Below are 26,684 nucleotides of genomic sequence, written 5' to 3'. Positions count from 1 at the left end.
TACATGGAATGTATTAATTCCTCTACGAAACAGGGCAAACATTTGCATGCATGCGATGCCACCAAATGGAAGCTCAACTAAATCTAATAGATATGTACGTATCTGCCCTTTTTCCAGATAACGAACTAGAAAACATAAAATCTTCGTATCTGATAGGTCTGTCGTTTCGTCGATCAGCGCAGAAATAAATGTGCCACGTAATATTTCCGTAGTTTCTATAATAACGGACTTATTTATCACGTTTTTGGCAATTGCTGCAATTTTAGTCCGTTCTCTAGACAGGTATGGGAGTACATATAGGTTTGTCTGTAGTACTTTCTGTATCATTTTAACAAAATGGCAGTAGGAACGAAACGATCTATCGTGCTCTATTGCATCCATACATATCCTCACTTCTGCTTCCTTTATCTCGTCAGAAAAAAAGTCCTTTTGTCTGCACTTGTTAGTGACCTTTTTTGATAAAACATGTTCATGACATGAATGTCACTTTTAGCGTGTATTTCTAGATCATCCTTCTTTGCTCTTAACAATTTTAAGCAAACTGTGCATTTCACTCTCAGCGGGTCATCAGCTTGTTGTACCCAAGGTTTGAAATATGAGTTCTGCAGCCAAACTTCTCGGAATGCTTGCCTCTTTGCTTTCTTTGCAGCAGGAACAACGAAGGTGCTATCACTGCCTATTAAAGAAATACGGATTATTATTCATAAGCTATTAAAAAACGATTTCAAGAAAATAATCATCGAACAAAGAAAGTAAAAAAGAAAGTTAAATTAAAGATATATCATACTTGATTCACTACCTCCATCTGAGATTATACAAGCCCTGCTGCTAGGTCCAGCAATGCTAACATCAGCGCCTATGTATAAAATATCCATTATTAGTACATTTCTAATATCAGAACAGTACATACCGTGTGTTCACACGTAGACTCGATGCGACCCGAGATTTATTTTCGAGTCGACGGAGGTTGTAAGGCTCCGTTCGAAATGTCTTGACACCGGAATCACGAGGATACCCTAGACGCTTTACCGAATTAGGGTTAATAAATGGATGCACAATTATGTAACATGTAATAACAAAAAAAACTATATTTAATAAAACTGTGCAACAAGTATTAAAAATGAACAATAAAAAAACAGTGAAATGTGAGGGTGGTTCGTGTGAGTCACGTACGAACGCGTGTCGTCTTTTTGTACGACCTTTCGGTCGAGAGTTTTTTCTTTGACTGATTTTAGTTAACCCACTGCCGGACTCGTCCGATTTCTTGAAGTGATTCCGGCGGGGTGGCTTTGATCCGATTGGCCAACGTTTGCAGTGTCAGCCAATCGGGTAATTTCCCTAGGACCAAACGCGCCATCTATTCCCTGCGCCCTTGGCGCGCCTTTTCTGGGAAAGTGGCTAAATTTGGCGGGATGGCGCCTTGTTATGGTATTTGGCGGCAAAGTTTTCTTACCTGCCCGCGTAAGACGGCAAGAAAGCGCAAGGACGCCCACATCTGCGTTGCACGTGGGGTCGCGTTAACCGGCGACCCTTCTGGTGGTGCCCGTGAGGTGGTCAAAGGCGTTGGCTTATCCTTGCAACGGTCAAACTGTTTAATAAAGTGTGCAACGCAGATGTGAGGATCCCAGGAATGCCTACTAATAAATCATTACCCTTAACGGTAAATGTAAGCCGGACTATTTTCTCCGCGAGTTTATGCAACGCGGAACATTCTCCCCCCGTTGAGAGGATACCGATCAACAACGTGTAGTGTATGTGAGTGTGTACTTATGATAATGTACTAAACAATTAAGTTATACGTTTATGATTAAGTAAAATAATGAAGTTAAACGTTATGATTAATGAACATATAAGCACTTCATCTAATATCGACATTGGATACTGGTTCCCCCGGGTCGTCCTCTTCTTTCTGGTTGGGTAACGGAACGAGCTTCTTGACAGCCCGATCCAGAACGTTCGTTGCTGTTTTAACAGTCACGGTACGAACAATACCATCGGAGCCTGGATGGACCTCGGATACTCTGCCAAGAGCCCACTGCATAGAAGGGATATGGTCATCTCGGATGAGAACGACCGTGCCTTTCTCGATGGGATGATCACCTTTGGACCATTTGTTACGTGTGGTCAGCTCGTTGAGGTACTCCTGATGCCATCGGGTCCAGAAGTGTTGTTTCACTTTCTGGATATGCTGCCAGTTTGAGAGACGATTGGGTGGTGTCTCTCTAAAATCTCGCTCCCGTAGACTCGTAATTGAATCGCCAATTAAGAAATGACCAGGAGTGAGGACTAGGAAATCATTGGGATCTGAAGAAATCGCTGTGAGCGGACGAGAATTCAAGATTGATTCGATTTCAATAATCAAAGTATTGAAATCTTCGAAAGTGAACAAATCAGCACCTGCGACGCGTTTAAGATGGTATTTAAATGACTTTACTGCCGCTTCCCAAAGCCCGCCGAAATGAGGAGCCTGAGGAGGAATGAAGTGCCATTCGATTGACCTGTCGGCGAGGAAAGTCTGTACCTTCTCGTTATGATCGTCGGATCGCAGAAGCTGTTGAAGGTCACGCAGATTATTGTTCGCTTCAACGAAATTAGTCCCATTGTCCGAGTAAATGTTCACGCAGAATCCTCTTCGGGCGATGAAGCGTCGGAGAGCTGCGATAAAGGCTTCGCTAGTGAGGTCACTAACAAGTTCAAGATGAACGGCCTTCACTGCGAGACACACGAAAACCGCGACGTATGCTTTAATCCGGTTGCGGTTACGGTGACGTTTTTCCTTAATAAAAAATGGTCCACAGTAATCCACTCCCACGTTAGTGAATGGGCGAGATTCTGTGACTCTTGCCTGTGGTAAATTGCCCATGATATATTTTACTGGCTGTGGATGAGCTCGGCAACATCGTACGCATCTTTTCACGGCCTTCCACACTTGACTTCGACCATCGATGGGCCAATATCGTCGTCTTACGGCGTATAAGGTCGTTTGGACACCGGCGTGTAATTGCATCCTATGCTCGTTCTCGATAATTAGAGTTGTCGTGTAAGATTTTGGTAAAATAATCGGGTGCCTTTGTGAGAACGGCATTGCTGAATGTTTTAATCGGCCTCCGACTCGCAAAATTCCGTCTTTGTCAACGAATGGGCTCAATCGTTGTAGTTTGCCCTTTATCTCTGCATTTCTCTTTTTGGCGAGACACCGGAGTTCTTCCAAAAAATGGATACGTTGCAACAACTTGATGATGACGTTGTGAGCGTAATTGAGTTCTATTACTGTGAGAACACCTTTTTGATTATTGTTGCATTTCCATCGCAGACATCGAGCGATGATTCGCTGAAGTTTTCCCCATGATGAATATTTCTCCAAAAAATCCGTATCAATGGAGGTTGTTATCAAGCAGATAGATTTTTTTTGCTCTGGAGGATCGAGATTTGGCGTCAGTTCCCAAATTGGCCAGTGTGATTCGTCTTTGGCGAGCCACTCAGGTCCATGTTGCCATATTGAAGGTTGTAGAAATTCTTCAGGCGATTGACCACGAGAAATCAAATCTGCTGGATTGTCGTTGGTTCGTACATGACGCCAATCTATGATCTCCGTTTTCGTCTGGATTTCTGATACCCTATTTGCGACGAATGTTTTTAAAATATGAGGAGACATATTTAGCCAATGTAGAACAATGGTGGAATCAGTCCAATAAATGATCCTGTTGACGTGGACGTGCAACGCCTTTTTAACCGTAACAGCTAAAGACGCGAGAAGTAATGCTCCACATAATTCTAACCGTGGAATCGTCTGCTGCTTCAGAGGAGCTACCTTTGATTTTGCTATTAGCAATTCGGTCCATATGTGGCCATAGGTGTCGATAGATCGGAGGAAAATGCATGCTCCATAAGCTCTTTCGCTTGCATCACAAAATCCATGTAATTGAACCTCTGTTGCTGAGTTGATCATCGTCTTACGTTGGAATGTGGTGTTGTTCAACAACGGTAATTGCGAATAGTATTGAGTCCATTCAGAGTCGATGCTCATCGGTAGCGATTCGTCCCAATCGATCTTCAAGGTCCAGATCTTTTGTAACAGAATTTTCGCTACGATAATTACTGGCCCGAGGAGTCCTAACGGGTCATAAATCTTTGCTATCTCGGAACTGATGTATCGTTTCGTAATACATTGCGGAGATGGTGTGATCTTGACTGAGTAATTTATAGAATCATCCGCAGAATTCCAGATGATTCCGAGTGTCTTCACGGTCGACGATTCGCCGAGGTGAAGCTTGTTATTAATTGATTCTTTCGGTAGTCCTTCCAGTAAACTTCTATCATTCGATGCCCATTGACGGACATTCAGTCCAGCCAGTTTGAGCAGTTCGGTGAGCTCTTCTCGTAGGGCAAAAGCTTCCTCTCTTGTTGAAGCTCCAGTGAGGGCGTCATCCACGTAGAAATCTCGTCGTAAAATCTTGGAGGCATGAGGAAATCGATGGCCTTCGTCCTGACTTAACTGCGTAAGACAGCGAATAGCTAAATAAGGTGCGGCTGACAAACCGAAGGTGACCGTATTTAATTGGAACGTTTTGATGTTCCCGTCGGAATCGCGCCAAAGAAGTCGCTGGTATTTCCGATCCTCTGGTCGAACGAGGAATTGCCTATACATTTTCTCGATATCGCCGGTGATAACGTATTGATGGATGCGAAATCGTAAAAGAATATATATTAAATCGTCTTGAATTTTCGGCCCGATGTGCAGAGTATCATTCAACGATACTCCTGTACTCGTCTCTGCAGAGGCGTCGAAGACAACCCTGAGTTTTGTCGTTTGACTCGTGGTCTTGATAACTCCGTGATGCGGTAGGAAATAACCGTCACTGCTTGCCTGACTCTCTATGACCTCCGACATGTGACCAAGATCCCGATACTTCTTGATGACCGCGCGATATTGCTGGCTTAAGTTTGTATCCCGTTGTAGCCTCCGTTCTAGAGAAATGAGCCGTTTCATGGCTCTTGACTTTGATTCTCCCAACTGCGAAATCTTCTCGTTGAAAGGGAGGGCCACGATGTATCTTCCATCAGTGTTCCGCGTCGTGTTGTCTTGAAAGTGCCGTTCGCATGCATCTTCCGCCGCAGAAAGACGGTGAATCTGCGGTCCTTCTTCAAGTTCCCAGAATTTGTTAATATCAAATTGAAGAGCAGCGGTTGTGTGACAGCATCTGTTCCGATTTGTCTGCGTGGTTGGTGCGCTCCCCCCGATGACCCAACCGAGCCTGGTTTTCTGCAGGTATAGGTCTGGACCGTCTGGAGGCGACAGGTTAATTTGCCCAACGCATAAAAGGGACAGTGCCGTCCCGGCGCCTAGAAGCAGGTCGACAGGTGCGGGGCGATAGAAATAAGGATCGGCCAGTCTGATGTTACCTGGAATGGCAACAGTCGACCGGTCGATTGCTTGGTCTGGGACTAACGATGAAATCTTGGGGATGGTCAGGAAGGTCAATGTTCGTTCGTATCCATTGACGCGTGCCTGGATAGTTGCTGTAACGGTATGTTTTGCCACCGTAGAAAGGGCGTTGAGGACTCCAACCGGAACGTGGCATTTTTTCTTTTGAATCCCGAGTTTTTTGGCAAAACTCTCGGTCATGAAATTTGTCGTCGCAGCGGTGTCGAGCAATGTTCGACAATGTATTGCTTTATGATCCTTGTCCATGACGTTTACTTGCGCCGTGACGAGGAGTTCATTGGTGACCGGATTGACGACAAATACATTTTGCTGTTTTGTTCCGCTTGAAGTCCCAGGACACGCTAGTCAATCAGACGTCTTTGGGTTTTCCTCTGTCGATGTTCCGGATCCGATGATCGCGCCAGGCGGTGAGGAAGAGTCATTTGCTTCGTTCTGGATTCGCCCAGATTTGTGTAACATCGCATGATGTCGTTTGTGGCACATGCGACATGGACTGAACTTACAGAACTTGATAGCATGCCATTTTTGAAGGCAATTTGGGCATAGAGATGCTTTTTCGACGGTTGCTTGACGTTCCTTTACAGTTTGCGCTTTGAAAGTGTCGCAATTCCAAATCCCGTGAGGTCCCTTACAGAGTGAGCATTGATAGGTGGTCGCGGTATTGACTGATTGTTTACGCGACGTACCCTGTCGATTGCTTCTATGGTTTTCCGATGACATTGATTTCGATGGGGGCGTTGGAGCGCAATTCGCGCGTTTTTCTAAGAATTCTAGTAATTTGAGATATGAAGGCATTTTCTTATCCTTCAACGTAATTTCCCAATGCCATAAGGTGTCGGCGTTTACCTTGGACAGAATGATAGATATGAGCATTGCGTTCCACGACTCGATTGGTTCCCCTAAATTCTTCAACGCCCGTAAATTTTGGTTCACCGTGTCCACAAGGTTACCTAACGTTTCTGGAGAATCTTTCACGGGCTTTTGGAACTCTCGAATCGTTTCACAATGTCGTAGGATGATTCTTCGCGTACAATCGAACTTCTCCTTTAACAAATCAATCGCGCTAGTATAATTTGCGTCTGTCGTACTGAGGCACTCGATGCTTGCGGCGGCCTTTCCGGTCAGAACGGATCGAAGGTACTGCAATTTTTGTACCGGCGTCAAATCGTCGTTACGGCCAATCGATGAAGAAAATATGTCGTAAAACGACGTCCATTTTTCGATGCTACCATCGAATGTCGGTAGATTCAAATCGGGTAATTTAACCGGCGTCGGAGTTGATACCGATAACGCGGGTGACGCGTTTGTATCGCGTGTCGATGAAGCTACCGGGTGCTTGCTTTGAATAATCCTGTTGGCTCGTGCTACTACGGCGTAATAATCGTTCTGAATTTCATAACGACGTGTTTCTTCCCCTTCATCGAGGTCTTCGATGTCGGACTGGATGTCGTCGAATCTTTTCCAATATTCATTCAGACCACTCAGATGTGCCTCGACAAGAAATATGTCGCGTTGTCCATCTTCTGGACTTCCGTCGAGGAACTTAGTGAATGCGGTAATTTGCCCTATAATTTTACCGCGTTTGCGACGCAAAGTGCTGATTTCGGATACTTGTTTATCTGCCGGCAGATTTTCTGTCGGCAATTGATGGGAGGATTGGTCGGAACGCCTTAGTTTCGGCATCCTGGAAAGAAAAGGTGGCTTGATGGAATTGACGAAACAATGAAACGAGCCTACCTTATTGAGGAGAGGACGTCAGGGTTGCTGAATTAGGGTTAATAAATGGATGCACAATTATGTAACATGTAATAACAAAAAAAACTATATTTAATAAAACTGTGCAACAAGTATTAAAAATGAACAATAAAAAAACAGTGAAATGTGAGGGTGGTTCGTGTGAGTCACGTACGAACGCGTGTCGTCTTTTTGTACGACCTTTCGGTCGAGAGTTTTTTCTTTGACTGATTTTAGTTAACCCACTGCCGGACTCGTCCGATTTCTTGAAGTGATTCCGGCGGGGTGGCTTTGATCCGATTGGCCAACGTTTGCAGTGTCAGCCAATCGGGTAATTTCCCTAGGACCAAACGCGCCATCTATTCCCTGCGCCCTTGGCGCGCCTTTTCTGGGAAAGTGGCTAAATTTGGCGGGATGGCGCCTTGTTATGGTATTTGGCGGCAAAGTTTTCTTACCTGCCCGCGTAAGACGGCAAGAAAGCGCAAGGACGCCCACATCTGCGTTGCACGTGGGGTCGCGTTAACCGGCGACCCTTCTGGTGGTGCCCGTGAGGTGGTCAAAGGCGTTGGCTTATCCTTGCAACGGTCAAACTGTTTAATAAAGTGTGCAACGCAGATGTGAGGATCCCAGGAATGCCTACTAATAAATCATTACCCTTAACGGTAAATGTAAGCCCGACTATTTTCTCCGCGAGTTTATGCAACGCGGAACACCGTGTCTGTACGACCGTCGTATAATAGCTAATAGCTATACTGCAATCTGCATAAACTGCATTCCACTTTACAGTGGACTCGGTCCACGCAGGGATATACTCTGTGGACTGATAGGTTGATTAGTATGAATTGTATAAACTTCTATTTGTCTTACCTGATATTCTATTCATTTTCGAACTTTCACAAAACACTAAACAACTCGAAAAATTGACACAATTTACACACGTGGCGATTTCAAATCGTGGCCGGCGTGGTGTAATGGCGTCCAATGGCGTCCAATTGGCGCCATTCGATCCGCTTCGCGTTCATGCCACGTGGCTTGGCGTTGGCGTCGGCGAATTTTCCAGCGATTTTTATCTTGGCGTTGATTGACTCAACGCTCGTGACGTCATCGCGCGCATGCGTGGACGTGGGTAGCTGTCCCCACTCCAAAATAGTTACCGCTGGTAGCAATTTTCCACGCCACCCTGCGTTGAATACAACTCGCGCTTTCTTCGCGGTCGCGGCGTCACGCATTATAATGTGGTGAGGTAAATAGAACGCCGGTTTGCCCAGGTCTTCGCTCTCTGACGCAAGGCGCATATGACCGAGACGCTGATATTCTTGGAGAAAGGTGCAATAAGCCGATTTCAATTCGGAGTTGGCCGTGAGGCTCTTTTGCGTCTGAGTCAGAGCGCGAAGTGGGCCTGTGCGAGAGTCGCGAGACACTGGTAGTCGGACAGTGTATCAGCCGGTGGGGTCGCGAGAGTGCGTCCGTTGAAGTGCCGCTTACATTCGATTTCCGCGTGGGACAGATGCGCGACCGGGAGAGGATGGGCTCGTCGAGGGCCCAGAATCGTCGCAGGAGCGCGTCCAGTCCGTCGTCCAAAGCACCATGGAACCCGACAACAGCTGGGTGGGTGGAGGCCGTCAGAAATGAAGTCGGGCCGGACAGAATCCATCCCAGACAGGTGTTCGGAGCGGTGGGGTATGAGGTGGTCCCTGGATGACTTCCGGTTTCAGCAGTTGTCCGTATACGTCTGCGCCGAGAACCAGATCGATGCGCTGCTGCGACAGGAAATCTGGGTCGGCTAAAGACAGGGATGCGATGTGAGGCCATTTGATGGTGGAGCCATGGTAATGGAGCCATCTGGAACGTAACTGGTGAGTTTGGGCAAGACGAAGGCAGTTACGACGCAAGTGCAAGATGAATCGACGAGAGAACCCAATTGGAAGCACACGATGCCGCGAGTGGTGGTTGTTCTGCGCTCTCCTATGCCTTTGACGAGTAGATTGGCGCTGCGACGGTGGAGATGGAGAGACTGGACCAGAGATTCCTGGATGAAGGATACTTCGGCACCCTGATCCAGAAGACCGCGTACCACGCAGCAGTCACCATTACTGGAGGTAACCCTAACCTGAACTTTGGAGAGGAGGACGGGCGGCCTGGAGACTGTAGCACGAGGGGCCCCGGTGTGATGAGAGCTTGGTCCATCCGACGGTGGACCGTGCGCCACGGCCGGAGTGACAGGATCGAAGTCGTTGGCGGCGTCCGGTCCGCGATGAATGGAGGTGTGGTGTCGCTCCTGGCACAAGCGACATCGTTTGGTTGAGCGGCAGACGTTGACGCGATGGGTTCCAACGCTGTCTATACTTTATCCTACCAGAGCTTATTGATGATATCTCTGCAAAATTTAATATATTTGTAAAAAATGTAATATGATATAAAAAATTTATCGAAAACACTAGTGTGATCTTACTTCATAATGGGTCCAAGATTATAACTTGACAATGTTTCGGTTTGAAGCGACCAGTTCAATACAGGAAGACCACTTCCAAAAGATCCGCTTTTTCAATCATTTAAACAAAACTAATACTCTATTAGCCAATGATATATTGTTGTATATGGTATACCGGGATATATGGAAGGACCGAGCGGAAGAGAACGACTGTTTATATTAAAGTCTCGAAGGAAACTGGGATTGTATAAACACTGTATCGATAAGGAGCAAGAATGGACTTCAGAGCCAAGGGGAAAATGAGTCCTTCGTTAACGTGCCAACGAAAACCTTCTGTGTAAAAGCGAAAACCTCATGTGTTAAAATAAAAACCTCCTGTGCAAAAGTGAAGACCTCCTGTCTAAAAGTGAAAATCATATTTATCGAAATAAAATATCGACTACATACGTAAGTACCTCTTGTCTATTTGACGTAATAGATGAAGTTAATAGAATATTAGCATATGATACTACAAATTAGTATTATTATTTATTAATTTATTATATAAATAGATATATACTGAATCAAATAAAAAGATCAGAGTTGCATGATATTATGTACAAAAGTAAAGAACAATTAAGAGGCGCAAAACAATCAGAGCTTCTTAACTTTTTGGTTCAGAAATTTAATTGTTTAGACAACATATTACAAATTGAAAACATAAAGCTAACGCTGAAATTAAATTTTTTCAATCGATATTTCCAAAAATGGGAGAAGAGTAATCGGAAAAATAAACTCTTTATTCCAACAAATTCAAATTGGTTGAATGAAAAAATAATTTTTGATTTTGAAAACTTGAAAAATATTCCAAGTACTTCAAGTAGGTGTATTATTATATATTCTTCAGTTGTATGCAAAGTAATTAAGAAATTACTGTTGAATCAATATTAAAATAACGTTCGGTTGTTATGTAAAACTATTTTCTATGAACTATTAATGGTTGATAGTATTCAATTACTATTAATAATAAACATAAAATAATTTTACTATATATTCCGTAAGGTTCATTGACAACAAGAAGGCCAATATCGTTTGCTGAAAGTAGTGAAAGAAGTAAAAGAAGAAGAACGGAAACTTTGAGATCTTTACATAGTGTTCAAGAATTGTCTGTAGCAACTTCTATGTCTTTACGTTCAGCTGGTAATGATTACAGAGCCAAACTCATGAAACAAATTACCCACAGTTCACCGACACGTGCCCGTGATATTTTAACAACGTGGAGAAAAAGCAATGACAAAATGCAATCTGCGTATACGGCCGAAGAGGCTTTATGTTTTTTAATTAGCTACAATTTGACAAAAAAACAATATATAGCTATGTATAGGGGAGCAAAAGCTCGTAATTTTGATTTATATCCCAGTTATGCAAAACTTCTAAAAGCCAAAAAAGCTGCTTATCCTTCAAACATCGTAATCAGTGAAAAAATATGCAAACTTCCATTAGAATCTCTATTACATCATGCTTGCAATAGACTGTTACAAACTTTACAACTGCCTGATACAGCTGATACACAGCAGAAAAATTATTTACTAATTTGCAAATATGGCTTTGATGGCAGTAGTGGACATTCAAATTATAAACAGTCTTGGAGTGCAGAAAATGTAGATGATCAAAGCTTCTTTTTGACAACAATTGTTCCACTGCAGCTTCGAAATTCTGAAACTCTGGAAATTATGTGGTCAAATCCGAGATCAGCTTCGACCCGTTTTTGTAGACCAGTAAGATTATGGCTTCGCCAATGGCTTCGCAAAACAGACGAAATTTGAAAATTAGAAAAAAACATTATGGACAAAGAAATTTCGAAATTAAAACCGTTGAATAAATATAACTGTAAAAATTCGTTTTCAATTCATTTCATAATGATTGACAGTAAGGTATAAGAAATCAATAGTTTTTTTTATTATTAAATGAAATTTTTTAATATAAAATTTTGACACGCTATTTTTCTCTAATAAATAGAAATGCAATATAGATACGCTTTAAAATGATACACTATTTTTCGAATCTAATGCGAAATACTTTCACAAAGCTATGAATATGTAAAATAATGTTACTAAAATATTAAATAATCGTATTTTTAGATTAGTATTGCGTTAACAAATACCTCTAGCATGTGCTGCAATATTTGCAAAGCAAAAATTTTAGAGGTGAACAATTTAAAAAGTATTCTAAATAAGAAGGAAGATGAAACATCACTGCAATTTAGTCTTCCAATTTTTGCATTCATATATACATTTTTTTGATTCCCTCTTACATATTTCTTATCGATTAGACTTCAAAAAGTGGCGGGTAAGTAACTTGCAATCATCATTATACATATAAAGAATGACTTGATTATTAATAAGTTTAAGATTAGGCAACTAAGGAGGATGGAAAAAAATAATTATGGAAAATCGAAAAAAAAATTCAAGATAGATTATTGAAAGAATTGGGCTTAAGAGTTGATTTTCCAAAATGCGGCTTTGGATCATCAAATGACGGAAATACGGCTCGAAGATTTTTTGCAAACCATGTTAACTCTGCCGAAATTACTGGTATAAATTGTTTGATCTATATTTTATTCGTAATATATATTTTTGTACAGTAGTTACTATTATTAGTTAAATATTTCAATTGTAGGAATCGATGAAAAATTAATTGAAAGATATCGTAATATCTTAATTTTTATTTCTTGTGGAAGAGTTATTAATTATTAAAAATTTAAAATCTACTGTACTGATACAGCAAAATTATATGTATTACTGTATCCGTGGTACTACATGTCACCCACGGTCCATAAAATTTTTATCCATGGACCTTCTGTGGCGAAAAATTGCATTCTGCCAATTGGATGTTTCACAGAAGAAGTACTGGAAACATGTCATAAGCTATGTAAATTGTATAGAAGAGCTCATAGTAAAAAAACATCTAGAACAAAAACGAATCAGGACATATTTCACAGACTATTGCTTCATTCTGATCCATACATAAGTCTTTCAGAAAAAATAATGAAAAAGAAGAAAGATATTCCCTCAGAGCTGTTAGAAATAGTTACGGATACCGAAGAAATAATATATTTTATTTCAGAGGAAAGCACATGCGATTCTGATGATTCTGAATGAGAATATAAATAAAGACAGATTTGTATCTGAATAAAACAGCATTCTTTATTTCAAACAACACTTATAATCCATAATTCTCTTTTATTACTTTCGACGATATATTTGACCTACGTGATCTACTAAACGTAGAAATGACGAGTTTGTCACTGAAGTCCGAAAAAAATTCCAAAAACGATTGGAAATTAACATCATCATATTAAATTCGACATTCTAATTATATAATTTTAGTAAAAAATCGAAGAATCCATTTTCACAAAAATTAAACCCAACGTTTACATCAGTGATATTAGTTTCGCCATTTTGTTTTTTTGGAATTTTGAACCCAGGTTCGTAGTCAGTTACCTCGAACACCTTAGTATACCAAGCTTCGTCCAATATGATCTTTTTCTGACATACGCGTCCGCCATATTGGATTCGCCATTTTGTTTTAACAAATTTAAAGTTCAGATTCGTAATCAGAGACCCCAAAAACCCCCGAGCACCGATTTCTGACTAAATTGAAGTACGTTTTGATGGGTTTGCCGCTCTTTAACTATTTGGGACCACTGTGCGGCGCCCGTAACAGTGGCGCGGGCAACTTCTAGAATATACAAAGATTGATATAATATTAACGCATCAAACACATAAAACAATGCAAAGTATTCCATACCTGCGGAGGCGGCGGCGACGGAAACCGCGGCGGTGGTGAAGGCGACGGCGACCGCGACGGCGGCGGCGAGGCCCAATCAGAGGACCAGGTGGGTGACGGCGGTGGTGAGTTCTACAACGTAATTAACAATATAATATTCGTACGAACGCCTGATTTAATCTCGCGCGTTTTCAAAGGTTAAACACGATAAATGCCAAAATATTGTAAGTACATGCCTCAGGATTGTCCCGCCATTGCTCGGGTTCACACTCTGGGGCGATACGTGTTAGCCCCATTTTCACGCACTTCAAAATTTTCACTTCAAAAGTTAAGAGTGACAGTGGCAGTTGTCCGCCTGTCACGATTTGAAGACAACTGGTCTTGATGTATCTCCAGGCTCGCGCGTATAAACCCATATCTTGAAACCGAGAAGTGCATAGCTTTGCAAAGTAAGATGCCTTTGTTCTTCACCTTCATCTTCGCTGACCATCCCATTCTTCCATGCACTCGTCATTTGGTTGAACCGAATCACTTTCCTTCTTCTTTGGACACATCATTCGACTACATCATGCCACTCTGATCGTGTATTGCATGCCTGTCATACCACTCTCAACGTGTGTCGAACGTATATTGAACCACTTTGAACGTGTATTAAACGTCTATCGTACCACTTTGAACATCTATCGAACGTCTATCGGACCACTTTGAACATCTGTCGAACGTCTATCGAACCACTCTGACATCTATCGAACGTCTATCGGACCATTTTTAACGTGTATCGAACATCTACCGTACCACTCTGAAGGTGTATCGAACGTCTATCGAACCACTTTGAACATGTACGGAACATCTACCGATCGTCTATCGTACCACTATGAACGTCTATCGAACCACTTTGAACATGTATGGAACATCTATCGATCGTCTATCATACCACTTTGAACGTGTATTGAACCACTTCTTCATTATAATTACAACAATCGTCTTAATTTAGCGTACATGCAGGAGGTTGGGTGGGAGGGTTACGAAAAACATTTTTATATGCATTAAAAGAATTGATTATATTTATTTACGCATTTCTCTCCGGCGTTTAGACCACCAGTTAAATATTTTAAATACATTTTGCAAAGCACAATGCTTTGCGTGTCTGCCACATCGCAGAGTATTAACTACATTTAGCTTATTTAGAGATTTGATATCCTCGTAGTCAATGTCCAGTGTCTCAATGATCACATCCGCTCTCGTATTTTCGTCGAGGAAATCGGTAAGCCAGTCGCGTTTCTGCAACCCTTTAACGTATACAATATGGGGTGCGTCATCTTCTTCATCGGTCGCACCGGCAACAGCTTTCGTAATTAACTGTTTAGCCATACTGTACGGAACGGCTCCATCTTCCCAACGTAGTCCATCATGTTTTGCCACCAACCACCGGATGCTCGATTTGTCGGATTTTGAAAGAAGAATTGAGGCATCGAACTCCCAAAAATATAGTGCGAGAGAATTGTTCCCTTTCGTAGGACAATCACTTCCTTGACGGTAAATCTTCCATCAACGATGAACCCTTGCAGGTCAACGAATGTTGGTACGACCATTATCGGTACAGAGATCTGCTCGCTTCCAAAACAGACTGGAGAATGCGGTCTTTCTCGTAAAGCATCTTGATTTTCACGATGAAATTTTGTACGAATTTGGTACAGGAGATGGCGGGCAAGTAGCGCAGTAATTTAATTGATTTTGCGCACCACATTTGTCAGCGGATTGTATTCAATTACCCGATCGTGCAGAATGAGACAGTAGGCTGTAGTATTTGCAGGTACGTTTTCTTTACAATCAAATTCTATGCGCACGTCCACGGTGCTATTCTTGATCGACTTATTTTGTCGCGAGCAATCAGTCACCACAAGGGGGCCAAATTGCAAAAATTGGGCCACGGTGAATAATGCCTCATTGCAACTATGACTGTAATACTATTTACGAAAATGCGTATACATGTTAAATAAGATGGCGTGCCTATTCTTGTCAAAGTCCAAGTTCATGTCATCGTACGGGTAAAATTCCGAGTTGACAAAAAGTTTAACATTGGTCAATTTGCAGTGGTCGAATCGAGTAACATCTTCAGTCATCACATTCTTTCGAGCACTCTGTAGAGCAAAGATAACGTATCGCGGCTTCTCCAGCTGTACAACTACCTTCACGGCCCACGAATGCTTGGTTGTGCTCTGTAAGAGAGGATACTCGTACAGATCCCAGGAGCGAAAACTAATGCTCAGGTTTTGTCCACTTTCCAAAGTATGTAGCAACGACAGCTTATTAACGTCGTTCAGCGTCACATGGGGCATCCGCCACTGCACTTTAAGTAATTCAATGTCTGGTTCCAACGTTGGCAATCCTATTAGAAAATTGTTATCGTTGCGCGATCGTATTAAAATCAATTCGTGACGCGCATTAATAACCATGCGTTTGTAGTCCTCGCAAAATTCCAACAAATATTTGAGCGGGATGCAAAAATTGAAATGATTTTTCACTATTAGCTCATCGTGCCGTTTCAAGCCCCATCCCGCATTCTCCATATTTTTGTCATCATCAGATGTCATCGATACATAATTTTTTAGTGTACTAGTTACTGCAACGTTTCTGTTGCGATCAATCTCCACACCATTCAGTTCGTATCGAATCTCATCAAATATGAATGCCATGCAATTATTTCCCAACATCACCGTTGATGCATCATTCGGCTTATTTATCGTCAATTTCCCCTCCAGATAGAGGAAACTTTCACATGGTAATGTGTATAAATCCTGTTGCTATATAGGTATTCTTATCTCATCGCTGTGTCCAAACGTTGTGTTGACATATGGGTTGTATGTATGAGTCTCAAGCTTGACGATGCAATCACCAAACGTCGGCTCCGCGCCAATGCTTAAAATGTCGGTCATTTTTCAACTTAATTGTGCACAATGAATCCCAGCGATTTAAAAAATGCAATGTTCGCAGCACTGAGCCTCTTCTTTTTAGCGTAATCAAAGCTGTTGTTGTTGTTGTTGTAAACAATTTCACTTGGAAGAAACGTGTTTCTGAAGTCGTTCAACACAAGCATCTCTTTCGTTCGCACCATATGTATTATCATCGACGTCGTCGTCGTACGTGCAGTCTGATGGTAATCTCTTCACTTCGAAAATCGAGCAACCGTCCGTTTTGATCCACAACGCGCCAATGGCGTCTAATTCGTATGAACCTTGGGGAATCGTAATGTACTCATGGCTGGTGTCGACGCTGTTGTTAGTCCATAGTTTGTGGTGAAGTAGAATTTATCGTTGTTCGAGTCGATGTTGGGATTGTATGGTAAGTTTCAAAGGTTGTTAGGCCAAGCTCGTAATCATCGTCGCTCAAATCTATGGGCGGAAAGTAGCTTACCGCGAGGGTGCTACTCTTGCCGGTTAGAGTGAATGTTAACGACATATTCCAAGCTGTACAACTGGACTCGTACTGAATCAAAGTGGAGAGTAGTCAATCCTTAAATTTGCGGCCAATCGTTTGTAGAAAGCGTAGACATAGTTGGCCACAATTGCTCTGATTGTACTCCTGATAAGGCGCGCGATTGTATTCGATTTTCACGACATCTTTATTCAGGTATTGTGTCAAATCCTTAGGTGGCCGAAGATTGCCAAAGCTGTCGAAATATACAGCTCGACGCCCCCTCTTCGCATACGCCATCCAATTGGGCCCTTTACACGGACGTTCTTGCGCGCCACTTTTGCGTGTCAGACGCCAGCGCGGCACGCATTTGGCGTGGCGCGCCGGAACGTCGGAAGGAGCGCGCTCCTTCTCGCGGGCCAGAAGATCGTACCCGTCGCTACTTAGAGACAGCGAGTTCGGGCTCCAATTTATACGTCGACTCCACATGCTTTTTCCAGGAACCAGCGCAGTCTTGTATTGTGTACTACCTGTTCCAAGTATATTATTGATCTGCGAAACGATCGGCAAGACACGATCGCGAAAAATATACGAATTCCTCGATATACCTGGCTTATAGAGGATATCATAAATGCCGTTACTGTGGGGCACACTGTAACATCTGTTTTTACGAAGCTACATTTGGTTTACCTGAAGGTGCTATAAATTATGGAAATGGTTTATTACTCAGTTATAACGACTGTATTGCGATCTGCATTCTTCTTGCAGACAAAAAGTTTCCACCTCATCGGACATTCTTGCTCGCATCTTGTGCGTGGCTAGAAGTGTGGCGCTTCGGAATTCCACGTTCTTGCGTGTGCGTAGAACCGTTGTCAGGCGTGTCGCGTCCAAAAGTGTGGCGCGCAAGAATTTTCGCCGCACGTAACCCTCGACTCAAGTGGCAACGCTACCGATGAGCCGTGCCTCGGTGGGTTTCAAGGACTTCGACCCTCGAGCCCAGGGGGGCCGTACAATGTTGCCCCCTAAGAAGTAACGAATCAAAAATTCTACATTTTTCATCGGATCTTGGCGAAAGTGGTGTGAATCGTTTCCTTATGTTTTCCCGATGAAAATGGTCCAAAAATGACACAAATCGGATCGTAGTTAAGGAATTTTCATAATAAATTGATTTCCAAAACTTCGTTAAAAATAGCTCGGTTTACATGAAATTTGGTATAATTTTCATTTGAAAAACATAAGAAATGCATCAGTATTACTTACATATCGATATAATAAAGAATAAAGATTACAGATTTTCTAAAACAGGTATGAATCCTCAATCGCAGTCGATTTGTGTTTTTTTCCTTCTCTTTTCGACTGCGATCGTCAGAGTCTGGTAGGTATGGAGGGGGTCGTGGCAGCAAGGCGTAGGGGCCCCCGGTGGCTCGCTGTTAGTCAACCCTGGTTTACAACTACCTAAGTAGTTAATTGCTTGTTTTAGAAGGTTTCGTCGGGAAGCATTTGTCTGCCAGATGTCGAAAAGGGAAAATCGACATCGTGCCGTTTTTCAACGATTTCGAATTTCTTTGGTCTGAGTTAATCCGTATATTGCTCGATCGACGGGTCCCCCATAAACCTGCGGGACAATACGGTTATAAACCGCGACACTGGGCGAGACTCTGACTGATCAATCTGGCTAGTTTTGGTAAGCAGATATCTACTTTTACACCTCTACTTTATCGAGAGGGGGAGGATGGTCTCTCCTACACCGTCGAACTTGCAGAGGGAAGGTCCCTCCTCTCCAAGGAAAATTTGACCAATCAGCAATGTTCTTTGCTCGTTCTAGTCATCGTTCGGACCACCGAATCCGAGCAGCCCTCATAAAACAAAGTTTTCACAATTATTTTGATTACCCTACGGATCACAGAGCCTACATTGATCTAATCATGCTTTCTGATAAGTTACACTCTCGTCGGTCTCCAGGATGAGCCAGGAATCCATTGATGTCACTTCAATATCGATACGATAAGAGAGTGCGTTTAAGAAATCTACTCCTTTTATAATTTATATTGCTTGTATAAAAGTAGTCTGATTTCCATGATATTTGTGATAATTTCAATAGTGAGAACGCCAGAAATCCATTAGTGTTATTTTCATATCGATACGATGACGAATAATGAATCTCTTAATACGCTGTAATGAATATTTCACCCTAGACTGTGGGTCGCCGACCTCGATTCGCTGCGGTCGGCCGGAGATTCATACCTGTTTCAGAAAAACTGTATTCTTTATTCTTTATTTTATCGATATAGAATTGATACCGATGCATTTCTTATGTTTTTCAAATGAAAATTATACCCATGTAAATCGAACTATTTTTAACGCAGCTAGCGAGTACTTTGGGTATCGAACTGCTTAAACTCATGAGAATAGACTCGTATCACCCCCATCACTAATCAAAACTCCTCGCGGAGACAGGCCATGGGAAGAAAAGTGGTAATCTGCTGTCCGCGAGTGGTTCCACCTGCATCGTCCTCCCTTAAAACTGAAGACGGTTCCCTTATATCTCGTGTACAAACCCGCGTTAGAATATCATAACAAAAGCGCGCTCGACATACGCGGTGCGAGGGAAGGTAACCCGTAGGAAGGAGATTATATTAGGATTAGGAATGTCACCTCCCTATGGTCCACCTTTTCTTGCACCCAATACGTCCCGGGTAATTTTGTTTTGATATGCGAGCGCGTGTATATATATATATATATATACTCGAGCGATAAGGGATCCGCGTGTAATTTGAAAAGAGGATGGCGCAGCCGAGACCACGCAGAAACTACCCCTTCGGGTCCCGGGTGCCTCCGCGAAGTATTTTGACGCTCATCGCGAGTAATCGCGTGTGACTTTTTAGTATCTACAACAGCGCGGGGGCGGAGCTGTATATGTAGGTCAATTGTTTATAAAAATATATTAGCAGTGGATTGCTGATGAACCCGGCGGATTGATTGCAAGGTGTGCAGTGTAACCACACGTATTTCCACATACTTATAATGAAACTCTATTTAGTTTATTAATGGCTGAAAAAAATTCTATTTACCCTCCTCCCACGACTACATATTTATCTCCTTTAACCATGACTGTTGAGACTTGGGATATTTAAGTTTATTCCCTGCGCCTGGCGAACACCTGGATCGGCAATTCCAACTGCCATAATCCTGGGTCTCTCCGCCATGCCTTCACTGATGGGGCTTGTAATTTTTATTGCTGGCCTAGACCTTACGAATTCCAGGGGAATGGTCCCCAGCACCTTCTGTCATACATTGACCAATTAGATTTTGGCATAACCACCTCCGCCGGAAACTTCAGCTACGGAGGGAGGAACCAATGTTTACGTTTTAAGGGAAAACACGGAGCAGAGGCAGAATCAAACGAAAAGTCAAAGTGTTCGGACATTAGATAGTGACTTGTGAGTGTACCGTGCCATTTCAAAAATACAAATCATCACACATAGGAAAATGGCAGATTCCTGGAGCAAAAAATTGACAGGCGAATTCATTGATTTATATAGGGAAATGCCTTGCCTGTGGAAATTGAAAACGAAACCGTACTTTAATAGGAATTTAAAAACTCACTCGTACAAAAGGCTCGTCGACTTGGTGAAACCACACTTCCCGGAAGCCGATAAGGATTTCATTCAGAACAGAATACAAAGTCTTCGTGGAGGTTTCCGGAAAGAAATGCATAAGGTGGCGGCGTCCAAACGTTCCGGCAAGGGGACGGAAGATATATATGTGCCTACCTTATGGTACTACGAAAAAATGTTATTTACGTTAGACCAGGAGAATCCAAGCACAAGTGTCTCGAATATTGACGAAGATCCAGGACCATCTTTCCTGGAGGAATCTTCCGAGGTCGACGCAAACAACATATCAACACCTAATTTAGAAGATGCAGAGACGTCGATAATTGAAAAGGACCCCGCTGTAAATGAAACCCAGCCTGATGATCGAGTAAGTTTATTTTATTATTATTACTACAATAATACAGGCCAAAAGTACTAACTACGTAGAAAAATCATTTGAATGTAGGACTGAAAGAAAAGAAGAAACAAAATTTCTAATGAATAATATTTTATTGACAATTTTGCAATGGGCACAAGAAAAGGAATGTAAACATTTATGAAATTATAGTTTATTTTCTATTATACCGATTTCACACTCTTAGATTGACTATGTGTTTGAATTGTGCAGAGTTGTGCAGAATTAAAATTGATTACTCCATAAATTATAATTACAAAGTAATTCAATTACATCATATTGAAACAGTAATAATAACGCATGCGCAGATTGATTTAATGTGCAAGGTGTTAAAAAAGGAATGTTCATTGGTTTGGTGGGTGAATGTACAGCTGTGGACTGGTAGAGATTTGTAAACAAATTTTGCTACGTATGTGTTTATTACATTGGAAATTAATGTTTCAACGATTCGATTATGTAGAGTTGCACGTAGAGCAGCGGTGCCCCGATGGGCTGTCCAAGACGACGATCATTCATCGCGTTTGCCAAAGCTCGCGTGGAAGGAGTTGCTCGAAACGAATGACGTTGCGCATTATATAAACGACATGATTTTTTTTTAAATCTACAAGGCATAATTTGCTAAGTGGTGTGTTTCGTCTTTAAAAAAAAATGCAATTAGTCGGAATAGCAAAAAAAAAAAATAGTAAAAGTTGTTTTTTAAAGTTTTTTTCAGTTACAATAAATTATTTCCCGAAATCAACGATTTTCGACTTTATTCTGTGATCTTTAAGCGTTTATAGCTCCGAGCAACGTTAATCGATTTTAATGAAATTTTCAGCATGTATACAACTGACTTCAATCTACAAACGGGTATTTTGAATTTTCATTACAGACTCAAAAAAAAGTTCAAAAAACAACCTTTACTATTTTTTTTTTTTTGCTATTCCGACTAATTGCATTTTTTTTTAAAACGATGAAACACACCACTTATCAAACTAAGCCTTCTACATTCTCAAAAAACTCATGCCGTTTGGACTAATTCTAAAAAAGTTATGCGATTTTAATAGTTGTAAACTTTCTTTCGTCCGCCAGTGTATATGGCGTGTCTGTAGAGAAAAACTGTGCTGTTTTGTCAAGAATATGCTCCCACTTGCTTGCGGAACAGTATCGGACGTCACACGCGATCTTTAATAGACGTGGATGTGAAGGATAATTATACTTCCGGATAAATTTGTGTTGTAACGAATGTCTTGTAATTTATTGAAATTCAGACTCCTGGTCTTCCAGTCTGTTCGAGTTCTCGTTCGTATCTACCGTTGCGTATCGATTTCACTCAAAACTACGCCGCTAGTCCAAATCCGATTGGTTCGTTTTTCTTAACGTACGCGTGAAATGTCGGTAGTAGGAGAGAGCCTTCGCACGCAGGCTAACAAGCTTCATAAGAAATCGCGCAAGAACAGCCGGTAGCCGCAACACTCTTGTCCTCTGAACTAATCTTCTCGGAATACACAGCACTACCTGGTGCTCGAAGCAAATCGATTCGCTTGCGCCGCAACATGCCGCCGCCTTGAACGGTTGCGTTCAAAAAGAGAAAAGACAATAAGGAAAACGAAGTTGGCGAAAGCTCCTAAAGAACCGCCTTTCGAAACTTATGACTAATCATTCTATATATTAAGCTTATGACATATTAAATTATAGTGAACGTATGTACAATGATAATGTTTGGCTATTAGAAGGTGCTTGAATGTTGGAATATTACCTTAACAGGGCTAGAGTCCTAACGCCTTGATTTAACATTATCGGCTTGGTCTAAACTAACTTATAATTCATTAAACAAGCATAACGGCACTTGGCCCTAATATGAACTAAGTGTAGGAGTAATAACAATAGTACATAGCGTAAAACGTCTTATAAGTATTAAACACCAATTACACAACGCCTGGTTGCTCCGAGCTTTGGTCTATCGGTAGTGGGCAGATATTTTTTACACTTCTTTTGTAAGTGCCATGGATCGTTTTAACAGTAACTACTCTAATTATATTGTCGTTACCAGGATACACCTCTAGGATACGGCCGAGGCACCAACGCATAGGTGGCAGGTTCTCTTCCTTGAGTAACACCAAGGTGCCTACTTTTAAATACGCCTTGGGGTTGTTCCGCCATTTGCTTCGAAGATTTAGCTCGTTAAGATATTCCTTACACCATCTAGACCAAAAATGTTGTTTAACCCTTTGGATGTGTTGCCAAACGGACAATCGATTAACGGCAACGCTGGTCAAATCAGACTCAGGTAGGCTTGTGAATGTCTCACCAATGAGGTAATGAGCCGGAGTGAGGGCTGTAAGATCGTTCGGGTCGGTGGACAAGGGAGTTAGTGGTCTGGAGTTTAGTATGGCTTCAATTTCAATGACGTAAGTGTTGAGCTCCTCGTAAGTAAACAATGTATCGCCTACTGTACGGTTCAAGTGGTGTTTAAAACTCTTTACCGCTGCTTCCCACAACCCTCCAAAATGCGGCGATCTTGGAGGGGAGAAATGCCAGGAAATACCCTTCGCAGATAACTCTCCGGTCACCAGTTCGTTGTGCCTAGTCGATGAGACTAAGGATTGCAGGTCCTCCAGAACATTTTTAGCGCCTACGAAATTAGTAGCGTTATCTGAGTAGATCGTGTGTGCGTACCCTCGCCGAGCAAAAAATCTTTTCAAACTAGCCAAAAATGCCTCGGTAGAAAGGTCGCTAACGATTTCTAAGTGTATCGCCTTTGTGGCAAAACAGACAAAGACGGCGACATAAACCTTCAGCTTCCTTGTATTCCGATATTTCTTTTCTTTGATGAAAAAGGGGCCGCAGTAGTCTACACCGACTACTTGAAACGGCCTTATTGAGGTTATGCGATCTTTAGGCAAATTGCCCATAAGATAATCCGGTGCATCTCTGGGATTTGTTCTAAAGCATCGGATACACCTACGTACAACTGCCCTGGTCATATTTTTGCCATCTATAGGCCAATACCTTTGTCTTACTGCGTAAAAGGTTCCGAGTACACCCGCATGCATATGCCTATTGTGCTCGTATTGAATTATGAGACGCGTGACATGCTCTGATCGCGGAAGAAGAATAGGGTATTTTTGGGAATACGGAATATTTGAATTCTTTAATCGACCGCCCACGCGAATAATTTTATCCCGATCTATAAAGGGCGTCAGGCTAAAGATTCTGCTTTCCTTGCGCACGAATCCCTGTTCCCCCAAATCCTGGACTTCTTGAGTGAAATGTTTGTTTTGTATACATCGGATTATGATTTTGTTGGCTCTCTGGATTTCAGTGGTTGCCAGTGGGCCAGTATTCCTTTCTAGCTGCAACGCATTTTTGTAAAATCGAATGCAATATGCTACTACCCGTTCAAGATAACTTATCGAGGAATACCTTTCGAAGAACGTAAATATATCGTTACATCCTACCAAAGTCATTACCGCTCGTCGTTCTGGAATATCAATGTTAACTATAGGTATCATTGGCCAGGCTGCAGGTGCCTGAGTCAGCCAGACAGGACCTTCGATCCATAACCGGTTCTGCAGAAAATCTTCCGGTAATTGTCCGCGAGATATACAATCCGCAGGATTATTAGCGGAAGTTACATGATTCCAATCCCAACAGTTCGTACGTTTTTGGATTTTCGACACTCGATTCGCCACAAACGTTTTCAAGGTATGTGGTGGTGCACGAATCCAGTGCAACACTATGGTCGAGTCGGACCAAAAGTGGACTGAATTGATCGAAAGCTTCATTGCGTTAGAAACTGCCTGATACAAGTTGCTAAGTAGATCAGCGGCGCATAATTCTAACCTGGGCAATGATATGGTCTTGAGTGGCGCTACTCTTGATTTGGCTGCAACTAGACGTATCACAACCTTATTCTGATCATCCACGGATCTCATATAGATGCAAGCCCCATACGCTACTTCACTCGCATCGCAGAAACCGTGAATTTGTATATCCACTGGCTTCCTTATCAAAAGGTTACGGAACAACGAAAAATTATTTAATAGTGGAAGTTGCTCCTGATAGGTTTTCCATGCGGAGGCTAGGTTCGACGGAATGACCTCGTCCCAACCAATACTCGATTTCCATAACTGTTGCATTATTAGCTTTGCCTTAATTATAACCGGGCCCAGTAATCCTAAGGGATCGAAAAGTTTTGCTATTCTAGACAGGATGTTTCTTTTCGTTGCGCGCACCTCCGAATTATCTACCTTTACTTCATAACAAATGATATCCACGCGCGAACGACAAGCACTTTAAGTAATTCAATGTCTGGTTCCAACGTTGGCAATCCTATTAGAAAATTGTTATCGTTGCGCGATCGTATTAAAATCAATTCGTGACGCGCATTAATAACCATGCGTTTGTAGTCCTCGCAAAATTCCAACAAATATTTGAGCGGGATGCAAAAATTGAAATGATTTTTCACTATTAGCTCATCGTGCCGTTTCAAGCCCCATCCCGCATTCTCCATATTTTTGTCATCATCAGATGTCATCGATACATAATTTTTTAGTGTACTAGTTACTGCAACGTTTCTGTTGCGATCAATCTCCACACCATTCAGTTCGTATCGAATCTCATCAAATATGAATGCCATGCAATTATTTCCCAACATCACCGTTGATGCATCATTCGGCTTATTTATCGTCAATTTCCCCTCCAGATAGAGGAAACTTTCACATGGTAATGTGTATAAATCCTGTTGCTATATAGGTATTCTTATCTCATCGCTGTGTCCAAACGTTGTGTTGACATATGGGTTGTATGTATGAGTCTCAAGCTTGACGATGCAATCACCAAACGTCGGCTCCGCGCCAATGCTTAAAATGTCGGTCATTTTTCAACTTAATTGTGCACAATGAATCCCAGCGATTTAAAAAATGCAATGTTCGCAGCACTGAGCCTCTTCTTTTTAGCGTAATCAAAGCTGTTGTTGTTGTTGTTGTAAACAATTTCACTTGGAAGAAACGTGTTTCTGAAGTCGTTCAACACAAGCATCTCTTTCGTTCGCACCATATGTATTATCATCGACGTCGTCGTCGTACGTGCAGTCTGATGGTAATCTCTTCACTTCGAAAATCGAGCAACCGTCCGTTTTGATCCACAACGCGCCAATGGCGTCTAATTCGTATGAACCTTGGGGAATCGTAATGTACTCATGGCTGGTGTCGACGCTGTTGTTAGTCCATAGTTTGTGGTGAAGTAGAATTTATCGTTGTTCGAGTCGATGTTGGGATTGTATGGTAAGTTTCAAAGGTTGTTAGGCCAAGCTCGTAATCATCGTCGCTCAAATCTATGGGCGGAAAGTAGCTTACCGCGAGGGTGCTACTCTTGCCGGTTAGAGTGAATGTTAACGACATATTCCAAGCTGTACAACTGGACTCGTACTGAATCAAAGTGGAGAGTAGTCAATCCTTAAATTTGCGGCCAATCGTTTGTAGAAAGCGTAGACATAGTTGGCCACAATTGCTCTGATTGTACTCCTGATAAGGCGCGCGATTGTATTCGATTTTCACGACATCTTTATTCAGGTATTGTGTCAAATCCTTAGGTGGCCGAAGATTGCCAAAGCTGTCGAAATATACAGCTCGACGCCCCCTCTTCGCATACGCCATCCAATTGGGCCCTTTACACGGACGTTCTTGCGCGCCACTTTTGCGTGTCAGACGCCAGCGCGGCACGCATTTGGCGTGGCGCGCCGGAACGTCGGAAGGAGCGCGCTCCTTCTCGCGGGCCAGAAGATCGTACCCGTCGCTACTTAGAGACAGCGAGTTCGGGCTCCAATTTATACGTCGACTCCACATGCTTTTTCCAGGAACCAGCGCAGTCTTGTATTGTGTACTACCTGTTCCAAGT

General features: G+C 42.3%; 3 protein-coding genes across 3 annotated transcripts; all 3 read right to left on the bottom strand.

The window, feature by feature from the left end:
• Positions 1–1,858: 1,858 nt before the first annotated feature.
• Positions 1,859–5,692, bottom strand: LOC143367242 (uncharacterized). Its single transcript, XM_076808867.1, has one exon. The coding sequence runs from the start codon at positions 5,690–5,692 to the stop codon at positions 1,859–1,861; it is 3,834 nt and encodes a 1,277-aa protein (XP_076664982.1).
• A 99-nt stretch (positions 5,693–5,791) lies between these two features.
• Positions 5,792–7,129, bottom strand: LOC143367241 (uncharacterized). Its single transcript, XM_076808866.1, has one exon. It carries the CDS (start codon positions 7,127–7,129, stop codon positions 5,792–5,794), a length of 1,338 nt encoding a protein of 445 aa, XP_076664981.1.
• A 15,582-nt stretch (positions 7,130–22,711) lies between these two features.
• LOC143367240 (uncharacterized) lies at positions 22,712–24,925 on the bottom strand. Its single transcript, XM_076808865.1, has one exon. The coding sequence runs from the start codon at positions 24,923–24,925 to the stop codon at positions 22,712–22,714; it is 2,214 nt and encodes a 737-aa protein (XP_076664980.1).
• Between the last annotated feature and the right edge of the window lie 1,759 nt (positions 24,926–26,684).

Source organism: Andrena cerasifolii, chromosome 3 (assembly GCF_050908995.1).
Source record: "Andrena cerasifolii isolate SP2316 chromosome 3, iyAndCera1_principal, whole genome shotgun sequence".
Taxonomy (NCBI): domain Eukaryota; kingdom Metazoa; phylum Arthropoda; class Insecta; order Hymenoptera; family Andrenidae; genus Andrena; species Andrena cerasifolii.
Note: the sequence above shows the minus strand (reverse complement) of the source record. Positions and strands in the feature narration are given on the sequence as shown.

Bases quoted from the DNA above. Each gene is read 5' to 3' on its own strand.
- LOC143367242 (XM_076808867.1), bottom strand. From the start codon at position 5,692: ATGGACAAGGATCATAAAGCAATACATTGTCGAACATTGCTCGACACC.
- LOC143367241 (XM_076808866.1), bottom strand. From the start codon at position 7,129: ATGCCGAAACTAAGGCGTTCCGACCAATCCTCCCATCAATTGCCGACA.
- LOC143367240 (XM_076808865.1), bottom strand. From the start codon at position 24,925: ATGCAACAGTTATGGAAATCGAGTATTGGTTGGGACGAGGTCATTCCG.